The 15,772-nt window shown below is 33.0% G+C and overlaps 1 protein-coding gene across 2 annotated transcripts in view; it reads left to right on the top strand.

Annotated features, from left to right (window-relative positions):
* Snx13 (sorting nexin 13) overlaps positions 1-15,772 on the top strand; it is a 120,436-nt gene that overhangs the window by 40,926 nt on the left and 63,738 nt on the right. Inside the window, exons 3-5 of one of the 2 annotated variants that reach the window (XM_010643332.3) lie at positions 2,272-2,374; positions 4,242-4,331; positions 5,625-5,746. In XM_010643332.3, coding sequence (XP_010641634.2) covers positions 2,272-2,374; positions 4,242-4,331; positions 5,625-5,746 — 315 coding nt within the window. Of the gene's footprint in view, positions 1-2,271; positions 2,375-4,241; positions 4,332-5,624; positions 5,747-11,878; positions 11,946-15,772 lie in introns of those variants that run through there. The other variant, XM_033757088.1, reaches the window with a different exon arrangement.

The raw sequence follows: 15,772 nt of genomic DNA, 5'->3' as shown, positions 1-15,772 counted from the left end.
TTTTTTTTGGACAGGGTCTCTCACTATGTAGTTGAGACTGAACTTGTGTGTGTGTGTGTGTGTGTAACTGGGGATCGAATTTGGGCCCTTGTGCTTGCAAGGCAGGCAGCATAACCACTGAGCCAACTCGCCGGCCCAAGTTGAGATTGAACTTGAACTCACTACATAGCCCAGGCTGGTCTTAAACTCACCACGATCCTCCTGCCTCAGCCAGCCTCCCAAGTCCTAGGATTGCAGGCATGCTCCACCATGCCTGGTGATAGTGTATACTTTTGTAGTCAAAACTAATCCTTGGAATTGACAATGTGAACTAGGAAGAAAAGGGCTAAAGGTGTAGGGAAAGTAGGAAGGGTAGGGGAAAGGTAATAAGGGAAAAGAAAAAAATATGAGAAAATGAAAAAATGGAAATAAAATGTTTGTAACTGGGGAGGGGAGGAGGGGGTGAAGGGGAGGGCAGGGACAAGGGGAAAAAATGAGAACCAAGACTTGTCATGTAGAGGTACAAGATCCCAATAATGAATGTAACTGTACTGTATACCTAAAATGTACCAATAAACTCAATAAAAAACAAAAAACACACACAAAAAACAAAACTAATCCTTGGGCCAGGGATTTAGCTCAGTGGTTCCAGCACCATCCTCACAAGCACAAGGACCCGAGTTTGATCCCTGGTACAAGAAAAAAAAAAAAAGGCGACCGGGTTGAACTTGGGTCCTTGGGCTTGCAAGGCAGGCTACCAAACTGCTGAGCTAAATCCCGGCCTTTATCCCTTATTTTTTAATGTAAAGAAAACTTTAGAAAGAAAAATGTTTTGTTTTTATTGTGGAATAGTGTCATACTTTATCATGGCTATGGCATTCTTTTATATTTTGGAGTTATGTAATCATTGCTAGCACCTTTTGTGCTTAAATTCACAACAAACTACTAGGAACTTTGTAACTTTTAATTGTGCCTTGAATGCCTTCCTGCTGTGGTATTATGAGCACAGGTTAATGTTTCATCAGTCTATTTCATGATGACATTTAAGTATTTTGTTTTTTTTGAATATGCTTAATAACCAGATAAAACAAATAAAGGGCCAACTTGAATCTCAATAGTAATAATCAGATAAATCAGAGATAGGTGAAATGTACTGATTATTCTGAAGTCAGCCTCTTAACCAAAATTCTAGAATTAATTACATGAATTAATGTGACTTTATCTGTGTTTTCATGGTTTTTGAACATGAACATCACTGAAATGTCAGGTAATGGCAGAAAGCAGAAGACCTTGAGAATCTTCTTCCTTTTTGTCCATTTAGTATTTCACTGTTCTTTTTTGGTCAGTGGAGTCTTTGAATCATTGTAAGATTAATATGCACTTATTGTACGATGAAAGTTTAATTTTCTTCGTTCCAGAGCTTCAGTTTATTGGCAACTTTTATATATAGGAAATAGTCGTAACATTTAGTCAATAGTTAACATTTAGTTAATATTAGTAGTAGGTCTAAAGTAGTATCTAATTCCTTGTTAAAAAAAACAGTTAAGCTTTGGAAATATGTTTATATTTATTTTCTCAATTCCAGCCTTATTTTACTTATTTTTATTTTTGGGGATCAAACTCGGGACTTTCCACATTCGAGGCAGGTGGCGGAACCACTGAGCTAGATCCCTGACCCCCAGCCTTATTTTAAAACAATTCATGAATTTGATCATTTTCTATTGACAGCCTTTGTTTATTCTGTAGCCACAGTAACTTGTTATGTTAGTAATACATTAGTTAACAGAATTATAGAATTGGATTATTTAACTACAGATTTAGATGTCATTTTTATTATCCTTATTACTAGCTAGTCTATTTATTATTTATTGAGGGCTAGTTTTTCTAAGGTTTAAAAATTGAAAAGATTAGCCGGGCGTGGTGGCACATGTCTGTAATCCCAGCACTCGGGAGGTTGAAGCAGGAGGATCGCTGTGAGTTTGAGACCAGCCTGGGCTACATAGTGAGTTCCAGGTCAGTTTCAACTACATAGTGAGACCCTGTCTCAAAAGCCAAAAAAAAAAATTGAAAAGATTAGAACTTTGAAAGGCATTATATAATTCATAAAATATTATTAGTTGTTTCAAACTTCAGAACATAATCTGTCAATTTCATGCTTTTCCAAAGTTACAGAATGAAGTTTTTAGTGAACAAAAAGCTATAAAATATGAAAAATATGCCAAGTAGTAGATGTATAAAATTACAGAAATATTATATTTTATTTTCATATCTATAAATAATTTTCCTTTCTAGGGGTTTAGTGGTTACTCTCCTGTTTGGAAAAACAAACTCAGAAAAGTACCTAGAGCAGTGTGAACACTCATTTCTTCCTCCAACATCATCTGGGGTTCCTAAGGTAAGTAGTGCAATGAAATGTGAAACTTCAACATTCATCTCTTTGCAGTGATAGTGTGATGTGTTCATCCGTATATGTCTTGACACACTTTTCTGTTATTCACTAATAATATTCATTGTAAATTGATGGGAAATTTTCTGCTCATACATAGAAAACATATACTTTAAAAATTCACCTTGATATATATCTTTTTAAAATAATTGAGGCCTGATTTTTATCATCTGGAATGATGCCTTTTTTAAAGTATCAGATTTTATAAGTAAAATTGGAATTTGGCTTCAAATATGTAATATCTTCAGTTCTTATTGTGGGATGATGGATTGTTTTGTCTGATATGAAGAGAACAAATGACCCGTTGTTGATGGAGGGGCTTTAATATCCCATCATATATGAAGATAAAAGAGATACAGAGGTAGGTTGCTTAAATATTGTCTTGCATTGTAGTCACTCCATCCTATTGACTTCTATATTGATAAACTAATGTTCTATAATTCAACTTGTCGAATAATCTGAAACTTTTTTCTCTCTTTAGAACTTCTGCTAATATTTATTCTTTGGGTTTGCTTCCAAGCCTGAGGGAGTAGGCCTTTTTTGGGAAAACATTTCTTAGCCATCTATATTGTACATTTATTTGAGTGACACATAGCATAACAGGAAATATTTTGATTAAGATCCTAAACAGTAATAAATCATAGTAAAGACTGATTATATCTCTATGTTTATGAAGAAAATCTTAGAGGTTTTATGTTATGACTTGAAGCATATATTTTACATGTAGTCATACATTATTTTGATGTGTTCTAAGAAACGCATCTCCCGGTGCTTTCATCGATGTGTAGACACAACTGGTTACACATACATAAACCTCGATGGTATAACCCACTATCCACCTAGTCTGTATAGTCTGGCTTATCCCACCTAGACTGCAAACCTGTGTATCTAGTATGTGACTGTATTGAATTCAGTGGCCATTGTAACAAAATGGTAAATATTTGTGCTTCTAAGCATATCTAAACATGGAAAATAGAGCCTGAAAGATAAAAAGTGGCATACCTATATAGGGCATTTGCCAAAGATGGAGGTTGCAGGATTGGAATTTACTCTGGGTGAGTCAGTGAGTGAGTGAGTGAGTGGTGACTGAATGTGAAAGTCTAGAATGTGCTGTACCCCTGCTGTAGTCTATAAATACTGTACACTTTGGCTACACTAAATTTATGAAATATATTTTTATTTCTTCAGTGATAAATTAACTTAGGTTACCATGACCTTTTTACTTTATAAACTTTTTAATCTTTCAGAGACTCTTTTGAAATAATACTTAATTTAAAACACAAACAGAAAAGTATAAACACCTATATTAAACTAGGCCTACACAGACTCAGGCTCATCAATGACTGTCTTATCCCTCTGTATCTTGTCCGCCTATAAGATCCTCAGTGACAGTAGCACACATGGAGCTGTCACCTGCTGTGGTTGCAGTACAGTGGCTTCTAGAATCCCTCCAGTGGTAGAAGAGGAACAGGGTCCAGTAAAGACAGTTACTGATTTGATTCACCTGAAGCACTCACTTTATGTGTTTGAAGTTTCATTTAATATGGCAACAGTGTACATGTACCTTTTAAATTTTCTCACATCCTAAATAATATCTACTTATTTGACTACATTTTTGAAGGTAGTATAGATTTTTGTTTTCTAAGTGTCTAGTTTTGTTAACTTGAAAAATCATGTTTGGTTTATGTTAGTTTCAAAAGGTATTTTTATATTGACAAGAATAGTGAAGGGAAGTTAAAATGAGTATTCGATTTGAAGGAAACTGGTAAGATTTTTAAATCAAACTGCTCAGTAAAATGTTATGGTTTTCTTTAAGTGCTTAGAAGAAATGAAACGGGAAGCCAGGACTATTAAGATTGATCGAAGATTAACGGGTGCCAGTATAATTGATGAGCCTCTCCAGCAAGTGAGTTTCAGTATGTGGTATTTGAATTTCATATATTGTGTGCCAAGAATATTTCTTTTGATAATACTAAGATACACCTTTTTGCTATTTAAATATTCTGGTGAAATTTTATGATAATGCTGTTCTTGGATTTTGTACTTCAAGGTGCTGCCTCATTTATTTGTTCATTTGTTTGTTCATTCATTCATTTATTCATTTAAGGATGATGTTGAACTCATGGACCTGTGTGATCTTCCTGCCTCAGCCTGAAGTACAAGCATGCCCTTGCTGTCTTAAGTTCTAAGCACCTCTAATGAGATGGTTCATTTAATATAAAACCCTTTTGATTAAAAATGCATTTAGAAACAGTTTTGGTGACATTTGATGATGTTTCTCATAATTTTATCATTAAAGTATAAAATTATAATTTGCTGATGAATAAGCTTAGTGGTTGAACAAATCAGACTCTCTTTTTGTTAGTTTTTAAATTTTTTTTTAATGGAAATACTTGGTTTGATTAAAAAGTGCCTGAAAATTGTAATCAGATCTTTTCCTCCACAAAATTTTTTTTGATAATGTTTGATTATATGATCATTGTAATTAATGTGTATTTCACAATTTTAATACTTATTTTCATAAGTAAACCTATATTTTATCCAATTTGTAGAAGTTATACATTGAATGTATTAGTTGCTATTTATAGACTAACTGAACACTGTTGGCTATATTAAAAGTAGAAGAATTAAATGAACTATTATTTTTATAGTTAAGACTCCAAAAGATCTTTTGGTATGATCTTTGAAAAATTTTGTTTTGAAAATTAGTGTCCATTAGCATTATTTTGTATCTTCATCAGCTGGTTAAAACTCTTTGTATTTTTAAAATTAATTAATTATTTATTTATTCAGTGGTACCTGGGATCGAACTCAGGACTTTGTGCTTGTGAGGCAGGTGTGGCACAACTGAGCTAAATCCCTGGCCCCTTAAAACTCTTTTTAAATGCACAGAACTGAGCATTTATTTTTTTCCTCTAAACTTTCTTTACCTGAATTTCTGTTGGTTTTGGCCATTGGTAATGTTTTAATGTTTAAAAGGTTTGGTCAGTGAATGAGTTGGGATACCAGAAAAATTTAAAAAAAATTTGTAATAATAGCTTTTAGCATATTGATGTTTTTATAATGAAGGCAGGTATTTACTACTGCAATTTAAGATGAAATGAATGTATAAGTTGGCTAATATTCATCTGTGCTTTTAATTTGCCAGTTTTTTTCTGAATCCTAACAAGTTATAATTTTTCCAATATTTTTATTATAGGTTATCCAGTTTTCCTTGAGAGATTATGTCCAGTACTGGTATTATACACTAAGTGATGATGAATCTTTTCTTCTTGAAATTAGGCAAACTCTTCAAAATGCACTCATTCAGTTTGCTACTAGGTAAGGTTGCTGCATTGTATTTATGCTCTTTATTCCAATAGGGAAAGTACCTTTTAAATTGGGGAAAGGGTTGTTAATTAAAAGGTAAGTTGAATATTATATTGTGTGAACTTCCAAATTTCAGAACTGGACCCTTACAAACTTGAAATCCTAGTCTTGAGGTTTTTATGAAATTTGTCTTGATGAAGCCTTGCTTTCTATCAGTTTTTTGCATACAAGGCCTAGATAGGCGATTTTCAAATTTTTACTCCACTTAGTAAAACCTCACCCCCTTCTGTAGATATTCTTACTTTATTAGGGTGCTGTGGAATAGATCAGTTTTGGTGTAACTACTCTTCCTCACTGCAGTTTCAGTTTAACTGTTCTCGCCTACCTAGTGAAAGTCCTCATGAGAAGAGAAGAAACCAAAGGAATATAAATCCATGAAGACTATTCAGTTTTTGTTTGTTTGTTTGTTTTTAAGAAAAGATGTATATTTGATTAGTTGGTTGTAAGCTGGCTTCTTGTTGAAATATGCTAAAATCCTCACTTTGCATATACCAAATATGTACGGCTTCCCATATGATAAAAATATTCTGGCAAATACCTTTGTGCTTATACTACTTGATTAAGGGGAGAGGGAGAGAGCCATTTCATGTGTATCAAAGTTAATATTGACTTTGATTTTTGTGTGTGTATATGAAAGCCATTTAATGGCAGTGTTAAATGAAAGGGAAGAGAGGTGCTCCAGAAATTATTTTTTGAAAGAAAGGATTTGGTTTGGAGAAGTTTGTACCCTTGATTTTACTGTCCAATACACAACAAAGTTTTCTCTACTAGCCTGTGTTCTTGAGGTATATGTTCTCAAATTTGTCTCCAACCAACCTCTCGTCCTTTCCATTTAGATTGTTAGAATGAATATAATTTATGAGTTGGAGAGTCTGTGAGAATAGAGCTTTGCCTTAGTGCTGTTTCTGTTCTTTGTGCCCACATATTTTCATCTTACACCACTTTGTCAGGACTTTTCCTCTATAACTTAATTGATCCTGAAACTTTAAATTGGGGTCTGGGAGAGAGAGCAATGGAATATATTTCTCATCCTCAGGTCATCAAGGGACACTGTGTAAGCTTTATGGTTTGAACTGCAAGTACACTTAATTATAGAAATAAATTTGCATTTATTACAGTAAGGACCAAGCCTTTGCAAAGTAGCCAATAAGAGTTACAGATGGAGTCACTTTGAAACATACAAAATATTAAATCTTGGATTTTATCTCTTGTATCTCATATTCACCATTTTTGAATGTTATTTCTTTTCAGATAGGTCTCCTAAATAATGAGTCATTAATTGCATTGTATGATAACACTATCGTAATGATTATTTTTCACAGAAAGGAGTAGTAATAAGAATTCATTCGTTCAAAGTGATTTAAAATGTAACAAAATTTAGACCTGGAAAGATATTTAAATTAGTAATTTGACTACTTAAATTTGTATTCTGGATCTGTCACTTAGCTGTGGAACCAAGTATTATGGAGTAAATATTTTAAAGTCTTTGAAAATGGTTTTCCCCATATGTAAAGTAAGTATGATAATATCTGCCTTATTTGCATCCCTCAGAGGTTTGTTGTTGGACCAAATTCATATTTTTACTCAACTACTGTTTTGAGCCTACTTTGTACCAGCCAGGTGTTGGGGTTACAGCAGTGAGTGAAACAAAGTTTCTGCTCATTTAGGTGAAACAAAAATAATATGTGTGCTAGTGTGAGAATTGTGAAGGAATTTAAAAATGGCATAAAGATGCCATCCAACAATCATGATTTCATAGATGAGGTAGCTAATGTCCAGAAAGGTTACCTGGTTAGTTTGGGGTTGACCAGTGAGTTAGAGCTAGAGTGAAATGTGAGTGTGTCTGAGAGCCTGGTGTTCCTTTCCCACCAGCTGGCTGCTGTATTATGGGCTAGGTTATTAATCTCAGTTCCTGCTCTTCCTCCTGTGATCTCGTTGCTTTTAATCCCCAATCACCTTTTCTTTTCATCTCATATTTTTTTCTTTTCTTTTCTTTAATAGTCTGTGCTACCAGATGTACTATTTGGGTGATTACCTGGAAAGCCAGAGTTCATCCAACTTAGATTTATCTGAATTTATATTTTTGGTTGGCCATTGGCTTTGAGTTTTTGGCAAACCGAAAACTGGTAATAACTTCTTTAAAGGCTTTGAGGCTAAAAAACAATATCAAGTAAAGCTCTTAGCCTACAGTGAGATTCATTAAATATTTGTTGGTTTGTGCCTTCTGTGTAAATGACTTTCCTGTCTTGCCCTTTTCTATTCGTATAAAATTATGTGTCTCACTGGGACCTCCATTACTGTTTCTACTGCTGATCTCAAGAAAATTCTGTTTCCAGTCATTCAGATACTTTTAAAATATTTTTTCTATGCTGTCTGAGACACATTGTGAAAAGCGACAGGCACATTACTACCTGTCTTCAACTCACAGTGTTGAATAGGGCTTTTAATCAGGGGCCTACAAATCTGAAAATGTACACAAAACATTCTCCCTGCCATTGAGTGCTTCCATAGATTTGATTTTTTTTTTTATTGAGTTTATTGGTACATGTTAGGTATACAGTACATTTACATTCATTATTGGGATCTTGTACCTTTACATGACAGGTCTTGGTTCTCATTTCATAGATTTGATTTTTAAAACAGACTTACAAACTCAAAAGAGATTGAGAACCATCAAGTTTGTGTTCGGATTTAATCAACTTTGCTTCTTCTGGGCATTTTATATGAATTAAATAGTGTATGGTCTTCTTTGACAGGTCTCTTGATTTAGCATGTTTTTGAGGTTCATCCATGTTGCAGCATGCATTAGTGTTTATTTTATTGTTGTGTAATATTCATTGTATAGATATACCATATTTTGTTTATCTGTTCATCAGTTGATGGGCATTTATTATTTCCATTGTATGGATCCTGTGGATAATGCTAATATGATTGAGCACTTTAAAAAAAATGACTGTTCAAATGCTTTCTCCATTTTTAAATTGTCGTTTTATTGTTGAGTGTACTATTGCCTGTTTATGTAAATATAGTTTTATTGGACAGACATACTTATTTCTTTGCATTTTATTCATAACTGCTTTTGTGTTCTAATGGTAGAGTTGACTAGTTATGACAATGTGGCTTGTGGGGTTGCCTAAAATAGTTGTTATTTGTCTCTTTTGAAAAAAGACTAGTGATCCTAGGAATGCATTTTTTGTGACTATTAAAGTCCTTAAGCAGTATTAAATAATAGGAAATACATTAGAATGAAACCCATAAAATGTAGTATATGATACATTATTTCAGTGGCATAAACTTTGTACCTAGATGTGCATTTATAGTGATCTTTGGATTGTGGGTTTATGGCTGATATAGCTAATTCAGAAAATTAAAAAATGTTATAAAATGGTATTTATCATTTTATAGCCCGAGATAGATAAGAACATTTGCTAATCAGCAATAAAGATGCACATGATGACTACTTTAAAAAATTGCCTTTTGTCTTTTCTGGTCTTGATGTTATGAACTCAGGTATAAGTTGTCTTTTGTGTTGTGTTGTTTTGTTTTCCTTCCTTTCTTCCCTTTTTTTTTTTTTTTTTAATTTAACCTGGAGAGCACTGAGCTACGTCCCTAGTCTTTATATTTTGAGATGGAATCTCTATAATTGATAAATGAGTTTCTGAAGCTAAACTTATGATAATGTGTTTTGTATAGTTAGCGCTTACCTATATTTGGTGAGTGATAGTGAAATGGATACTTAATCGCTTTGTACCTGATAGTATAATGAATATTAATATCAGAAATCTTTATAGATTTCTCCATTTGTGATTTACATGTTATTTTTTTTCTATAAAACTTAAATGTGCATCTCTGTTGGTTCTGAATGTTTCATTTGTTGGGCAATGTTTTTTTCCAGTACTGGGAATTGAACTTATGGCCCTTGGATAAATTTTACTAAAAGTTTTTTTTTTTTCTTTTATTTTCTTTTTTTTTTTTGGTCCTGGGAATTGAACTCGGGACCTTGTGCTTGCAAGGCATGTGGCGGAACCACTGAGCTAAATTCCTGGCCCATGAGATTAATTTTTTAATACTTTGACGTTGTGTTTTAGAGGATGCTTCCACAGCCTCAGGTTATTATTCTTCTTTTTCCTTTTATAGCTTGATTGAAAATTGTTGCTCTTTTTCTTTATGCTTAACTCTTGAAATGATAAAAGTACTTTGTGTGTGTTCCTCTGTATAATTTGTTCATTATATTCTGAGATTCAAGTCCTTTAATCTATCTAGATCTTTGACTTTCTGGAAGTGTTGGACCACAGGATGTAGCACTAGATTTCTTATATAGTATCTTTTCCTTAGAGATATTAACTAAATACCTGAATATCTTTTCCTTAAATATGGTTATATAAAACCCTGTGTCTTTTTCTGTTTTTACCAATTTAACTTAAACTTTTGTAAATAAGGTTTTGTTAAGGTGGAGTAGAGAAAACACTGATTGGAAAGTTAGGAACCTTGATTTGTTTAATGAAACTTTAGTCTGTCTTTGTCACCTGGAATATGTAGTTTAAGATGTGACTCTGAATTAGATCTCTGGTAATTATTTGAATGCTCTTTACATTCTAAAACACGAAGATTCTCTGTTTAAGTTAATATGGATCTTGATTTGTTTGTTTTCAGTCTGTCTTCTCTCAAAAATGTCACCAACTATTACACCACACTCCATATTTTGAATATAATTTAGTAAGTTATTTTAAAAGCATATGAGGCAGCTAATTATAGTTTGTTCTATAATAAACTATAGTTATTTGGGATTAAAATACTCCTCTGATCAATTTGTTTTACTAGTAGGAGTCTTAAAAGTAGGATAATAAAATTTATTTTTAATTTTTAATGTGTATTTCTATTTGGCCAGAATGCTTCATTTCTAACATAAAAGACACTTATTAGATTTATCTTTTCTTGATGATTTCTTGATGGCTTGTATCAGTGAAACTTTAATAAAAATATTTTTATTAATCAAATTGTTGTTTTTAATATTGAATATCAAAAGCATAAGAAGCCTATTAGTTCATATTTTAGCACTGAACATGGAAATAGAGTTGCACAAAAATTCTTCCACTTCATACACAACTGGGAGGGGGTACAGTCAAGGGAATGGGACCAGATATATTTGTAGCTAGGAAATAGTGAGACTTATTTCCTGTGTGGTTGCTAGTATAGCTCTTACTAAAGAATGACTTCTCCATATATTTTTGAAGATTATGTTAGAGAGTAATAGTAAATATAATGAAAACTTGTGAAAAAAATTATTTTAATCAGTATTAATAATTAAACTTAAATAATGAAGGATTATACTTGACAGATTGTAATTATAACATATAGTATTTATAAATGAATTAAGGTTTAAAAGGGAAATTTGATTTAGTGTATTTAGGATTAAACTTACAATTCTGTACTTTTAAGATTTTCAAATTCACTTTTAGACTGTTAAGTAATCTTTCAAGGACTCTTGAAATTACTGAAGGATTGAAACAAATAGTTGTGTATTTTCAAAGATTATATCCTTTCTCATACTAAATTATGAGCGGGAGTTAGAATCTGATTTAGTTGCTTGAGGAAGAAGGAAGACTTTTTCTTTTCGTAAGTTACAACTTGCTTAAAATCATCCCAAAGATACTTGTTGAAATTACTCAGAAAAAGTAAGAATTGTTTCGTATTTATCATTTTTAAAAGTTTTGTGTCTTTTCATAGTAGATATGCAAGATGGATACATACTAAAGTATTTTTTGTGGTTGGTTATTTTATTTTTGACATGATTAATACACCTTTTAAAAATTCTTTGTTGTGTGTGTGTGTGTGTGTGTGTGTAGTATACCAGTGGTGGCAAGCCTGTGTCATGTGTGCTGCAGCAGGCTGTTTGTCTCTATGAAAGCTCTAAAAGGACCACCATCACTGTACTGCATTGGTATTCTCACTGTTTTTAGATAAGGTCTTAGTCATTTTTGTGAAAAAAAATGTGGCATAAAGAAAATAACATTTTTATAGGACTGTTTCTATGAGAAAATTAGCTTTTATTTTTATCATTTTGACATAAGGCACCTTTTCCAGGAAAGTATTCTGCCATGAGTGTGAAGATTACCTTTACTGCCAAATGGTCACCCTCTTCTCTGGTCAGGCAAGTCTACAAGATGACCCTTGCATATGTCTGCCATGCTCATTCCTTTATCCTTTTCCTCCGATATAGTACTGTTCATTCAAGATTTAAGTGCAGCCTCCTTAATGAAGCCTATTTATATCTCTACTTATTTCTGTTTCCTTCAATAGAAATTTCAACTTTTTTTAAAAATAGTAGCAATTCTGTACTATTACAGAATTACTATTATTCTGTACAGCTCTCTTAATTAATGTTTAGTTAGCCAGTATTTTCCAGTCTCTTTGTATGTAGGCTGCTAGACTGCTTAGTTTTGCCACTGTCCACTTCTGTTCCCTTCTTTTGAGTTATAAGCTTATACAAATTTAGTAGTGTGATGTGTGGGCCCTACCTCAGAGAATCTATTTTCTTAGTCTGTGGTGTGACTTGAGCGTAGGTGATTTAGCAGAGAAAAGATAGTCAACTATGTTAAAAGTTGTATTTGTAAACCTCTGTATTCCCAGTTACACCTTTCATTATCATCACAATTTAACTGCTAACTTTAAAAGAATTATGAATATGGCAGGATATTTCTATGAATACCAAGTCACTTGCTTTAGAATTACTCAAAGCTATTTGAAGATTATAGTTGAATTAAGTGTACAAAATACAACTATAAAAGGTTATGAGAAAATCTTAAAAGGCCATACATTCAGATTTGTTCACATATGTCTTTAGTTGTCCTGCTATTTTAAAGAAATTTTCACATTGTGTAAGCAGTTTGTGGTTTGTACAAGATAAAAGGCATATTAGTACTGCTCAGCAAAACAGTCTTAATCTTTTGTTGATTTATATATAATTAAGTTTAAATGAAATGTTTTCATAACTCTTTTGATCAGATGTTTTCCCATTGATCAGTTAATTACCAGTTTTGTACACACTCTGTGTGTGTGTTCTCTTGTATTTGATGTAATCATAGATAAAAGGCAGCAAGTGTCCTTAGAGAAAATAAACCCTGGGAAGTGATGTGTCTTGCAGAATTTCATAGCTAATGAATTGCTGGTTCTTTTATTCAAATCAAGGACATTTGTGTCAGTCCATTGGTCTTTACAGAAATACTTAATTGATTCTGGTGGTGTTCTGTGTTGCTAATGAGGAGCTGTACTCTGCTTAGAAAAGATGGCATAATTGAAACAATTTATGTAATTCCAATCTCAGCCCATATATTTGTGATGTTACTTTTCTCAGGATTAGTATTAAATGGGGCAAAAGAGCTTTTATTTAGTACATGCGCTATTTTAGAACTTGAAGTATAGAATCAACTGTTCTATTGTACCTCTTATAGCCATTTTCCAAGCGCTTGCTGAAGAGTGCTTGCGCCCTGAGAGGAATCAATAAATCAGTATGTATTGAGTGTATCTAGTGTTCAGCATATTACTTAGCACTGGGGATGCAACTGTGAATAAAACAAGACACAGTAGGGTAAAACAAAGGCCATGCCTTCCTGAGATTTTAAAAATTTCTAACAGTGTAAGTATTTGTTTCAGGTATTAAGTGCTATAAAAAGTGAAAATTTGGAATATTAAAAAATAAAACTGGACAGTCAGTCCAAGTCAAGTGAATAGTGGAATAGTCTAGCCCTAAGGAAGAGTAGAGAGGGTGGGAGTCATGACGGCTGCTATATCTAACTAAGTGTTATTTTAGATACACTCTGAAGTATAAGTGGGACTTTTCAGGTGAATGTGGGAGAAAAAGGGAAATTCCTGGAGAGTGGGTAGGGCTGAGCAAACTTGGCAGAGGCAATTAGGTAAGAAGAGGTGTATTTTAGTTTGAGAAATTGAAAGAAAGCATGTGTGTCTGTAGAGAGGGAGGAAGGGGTTGAAATAGATGAATGAGGAGGAGGAAGAAGAAGAAGAGGAAATAAGCTTGGGTACAAGTATGCAAGGTCTGAGAGAGTGTGTTCATACTTAGCCCTGAGAATAAAGGGAAGATACCGAAGGGTTTTTAACACTCATGTTGTGCTCTTCTTGTTTTTTTCAAAGGATAACTCCAGCTGTTTTGTGAAAAATGGGATGGCTAACAGTGGATGAGGGAGACTTGGTTGTAAGGACAGTGTTGAGTAGGATAGTGGTGTTCGAGATAGCTCTTGCAGAATTTTAAGCTCAGAGAAAATATGCTTTATGGTTTTGCTTTGCTTTTATGCTCTAGTTAAGACTTCATTGCTGTTTTATTTGTTTCCTCTTAATTCCTTCTTGCAACTAGTTTGTTGAGGTGTATAAGCTTCAGTGACCTAATGTACATTTTATTTTTTTAAGGTTAAGGTTGATTGTATTACTTATTTTCTTGGCTATATGTTCTGGTCACTTTCTCTTTTCTGGGACAAAATACTCAACACCTACATCATAAAGAAAAGTTATTTTGACTCACAGTTTTTAGAGGACTCAGTCTATAGGTGGCAGGCTCTGAGGCAGGAAAGTGAGTGGTGGAGGAAAGCTGCTTATGTCATGGTGGTCAGGGAGCAGCGAGAGGAGAGATGTTGGCAGTAAGAGTAATAAACCCTTCCTGGTCACTTTCTTAGTGACCTGGCTCTGCCTCCTAATAGCACATGCAGCTACTACTGAACTCATTAGTAAATGAACCTAATCACCTTCCAAAAGCCCCACCTCTGAGCACATGAGTTTTAGTTCTATATCTAAACCATAATGCCATATAAGAAATAAGTCCTTATTTTCAATTTGAGATATGATAGTTTAAAAATAAAATGGAAGTGTTGATACTAAGATTCATTGTGTAACAATCCACATAGGTTTACTAGACTAAATATCATATGGGGAATATTTTAAACAAAATGAAAAAAAGTCTCTGACAGTGATCATAACTTAAAAATAATTTACGTAAGGAGGTGCAGTTGAATGTTACATTGTGAATACAACAGAAGAAAGTGACTCACATAATTGGTTTTATTCATGTTCACATTCCATTTCATATTTATCATACATCATAATTTTAAGAAGTACTTCACTGTCATCAAAATTTTTTTCTAGTTTCATTGAAAAGTATTAGAAATGCTTTGTGTATTTTATTTGTAAATGGGAAGAGATGTACTGTTGTTGTAACTTCCTTAGAAAAGTTCCTTCGAATTAAGATTTCATTTGGGTTTGCATGTAGCCATTGGAGGAAAGTCAAGAAGAGAAATAATGACCTTGGGTAGAGATACAGAATATTGGTTTACCCATTTTCTCCACCTTCGTTATATTTCTGTATTGAAAATATAAATCTATGGATATACAATAGTTTTTATATACCCTGTTTGCTTGTTGATATCATTCATTTCAAGTGTCATTATAGCCCCTACAATGAATTGCGATGGGTTTGAATTGACTTCTAAAAGGGGTGAATTATATTTTGTTTGAAAATTTCAGTAAGTAGAATTTACTGTGAGATAGAACAGGAATAGCTTGAAATATTGTTCTATTTTCTTCTAAATTTGTTGAAATGAACCTTTTATGGATTAATGAGCTAATGGCCTGTGTTAATAAATTCTACTTTTATAGAATTTTCAAGGATGGATGACTTAATATATATATTAAGATTTTTGAAAGATGCTTACTCAGATTGTGAATTTATTTTTTAAAATAAGGAAACAACTTTAAAGATGGCTTGGTTTTCTTTTTAATTTAGATTTCATGTTGAAGCTAAGCATTGTTACCTGATTATATAGTTATGTGCTTGGCTTTTATATTCTAAGTAATGTTAATCCTTCCTCAGATCTTTGAGCTCAGGGGTGTCTTTATATGTTAATTTGTTTCTGTATTCATGTACTTACAGTTAGTCTTTTCATGTATGTAACAAACCATAGCTTGCCTTTATAA

The sequence above is a fragment of the Fukomys damarensis genome, unplaced genomic scaffold (genome assembly GCF_012274545.1).
Source record: "Fukomys damarensis isolate Sample0158 unplaced genomic scaffold, DMR_v1.0_HiC HiC_scaffold_4, whole genome shotgun sequence".
Taxonomy (NCBI): domain Eukaryota; kingdom Metazoa; phylum Chordata; class Mammalia; order Rodentia; family Bathyergidae; genus Fukomys; species Fukomys damarensis.
This window is presented reverse-complemented; position numbering and strand designations above follow the sequence as displayed.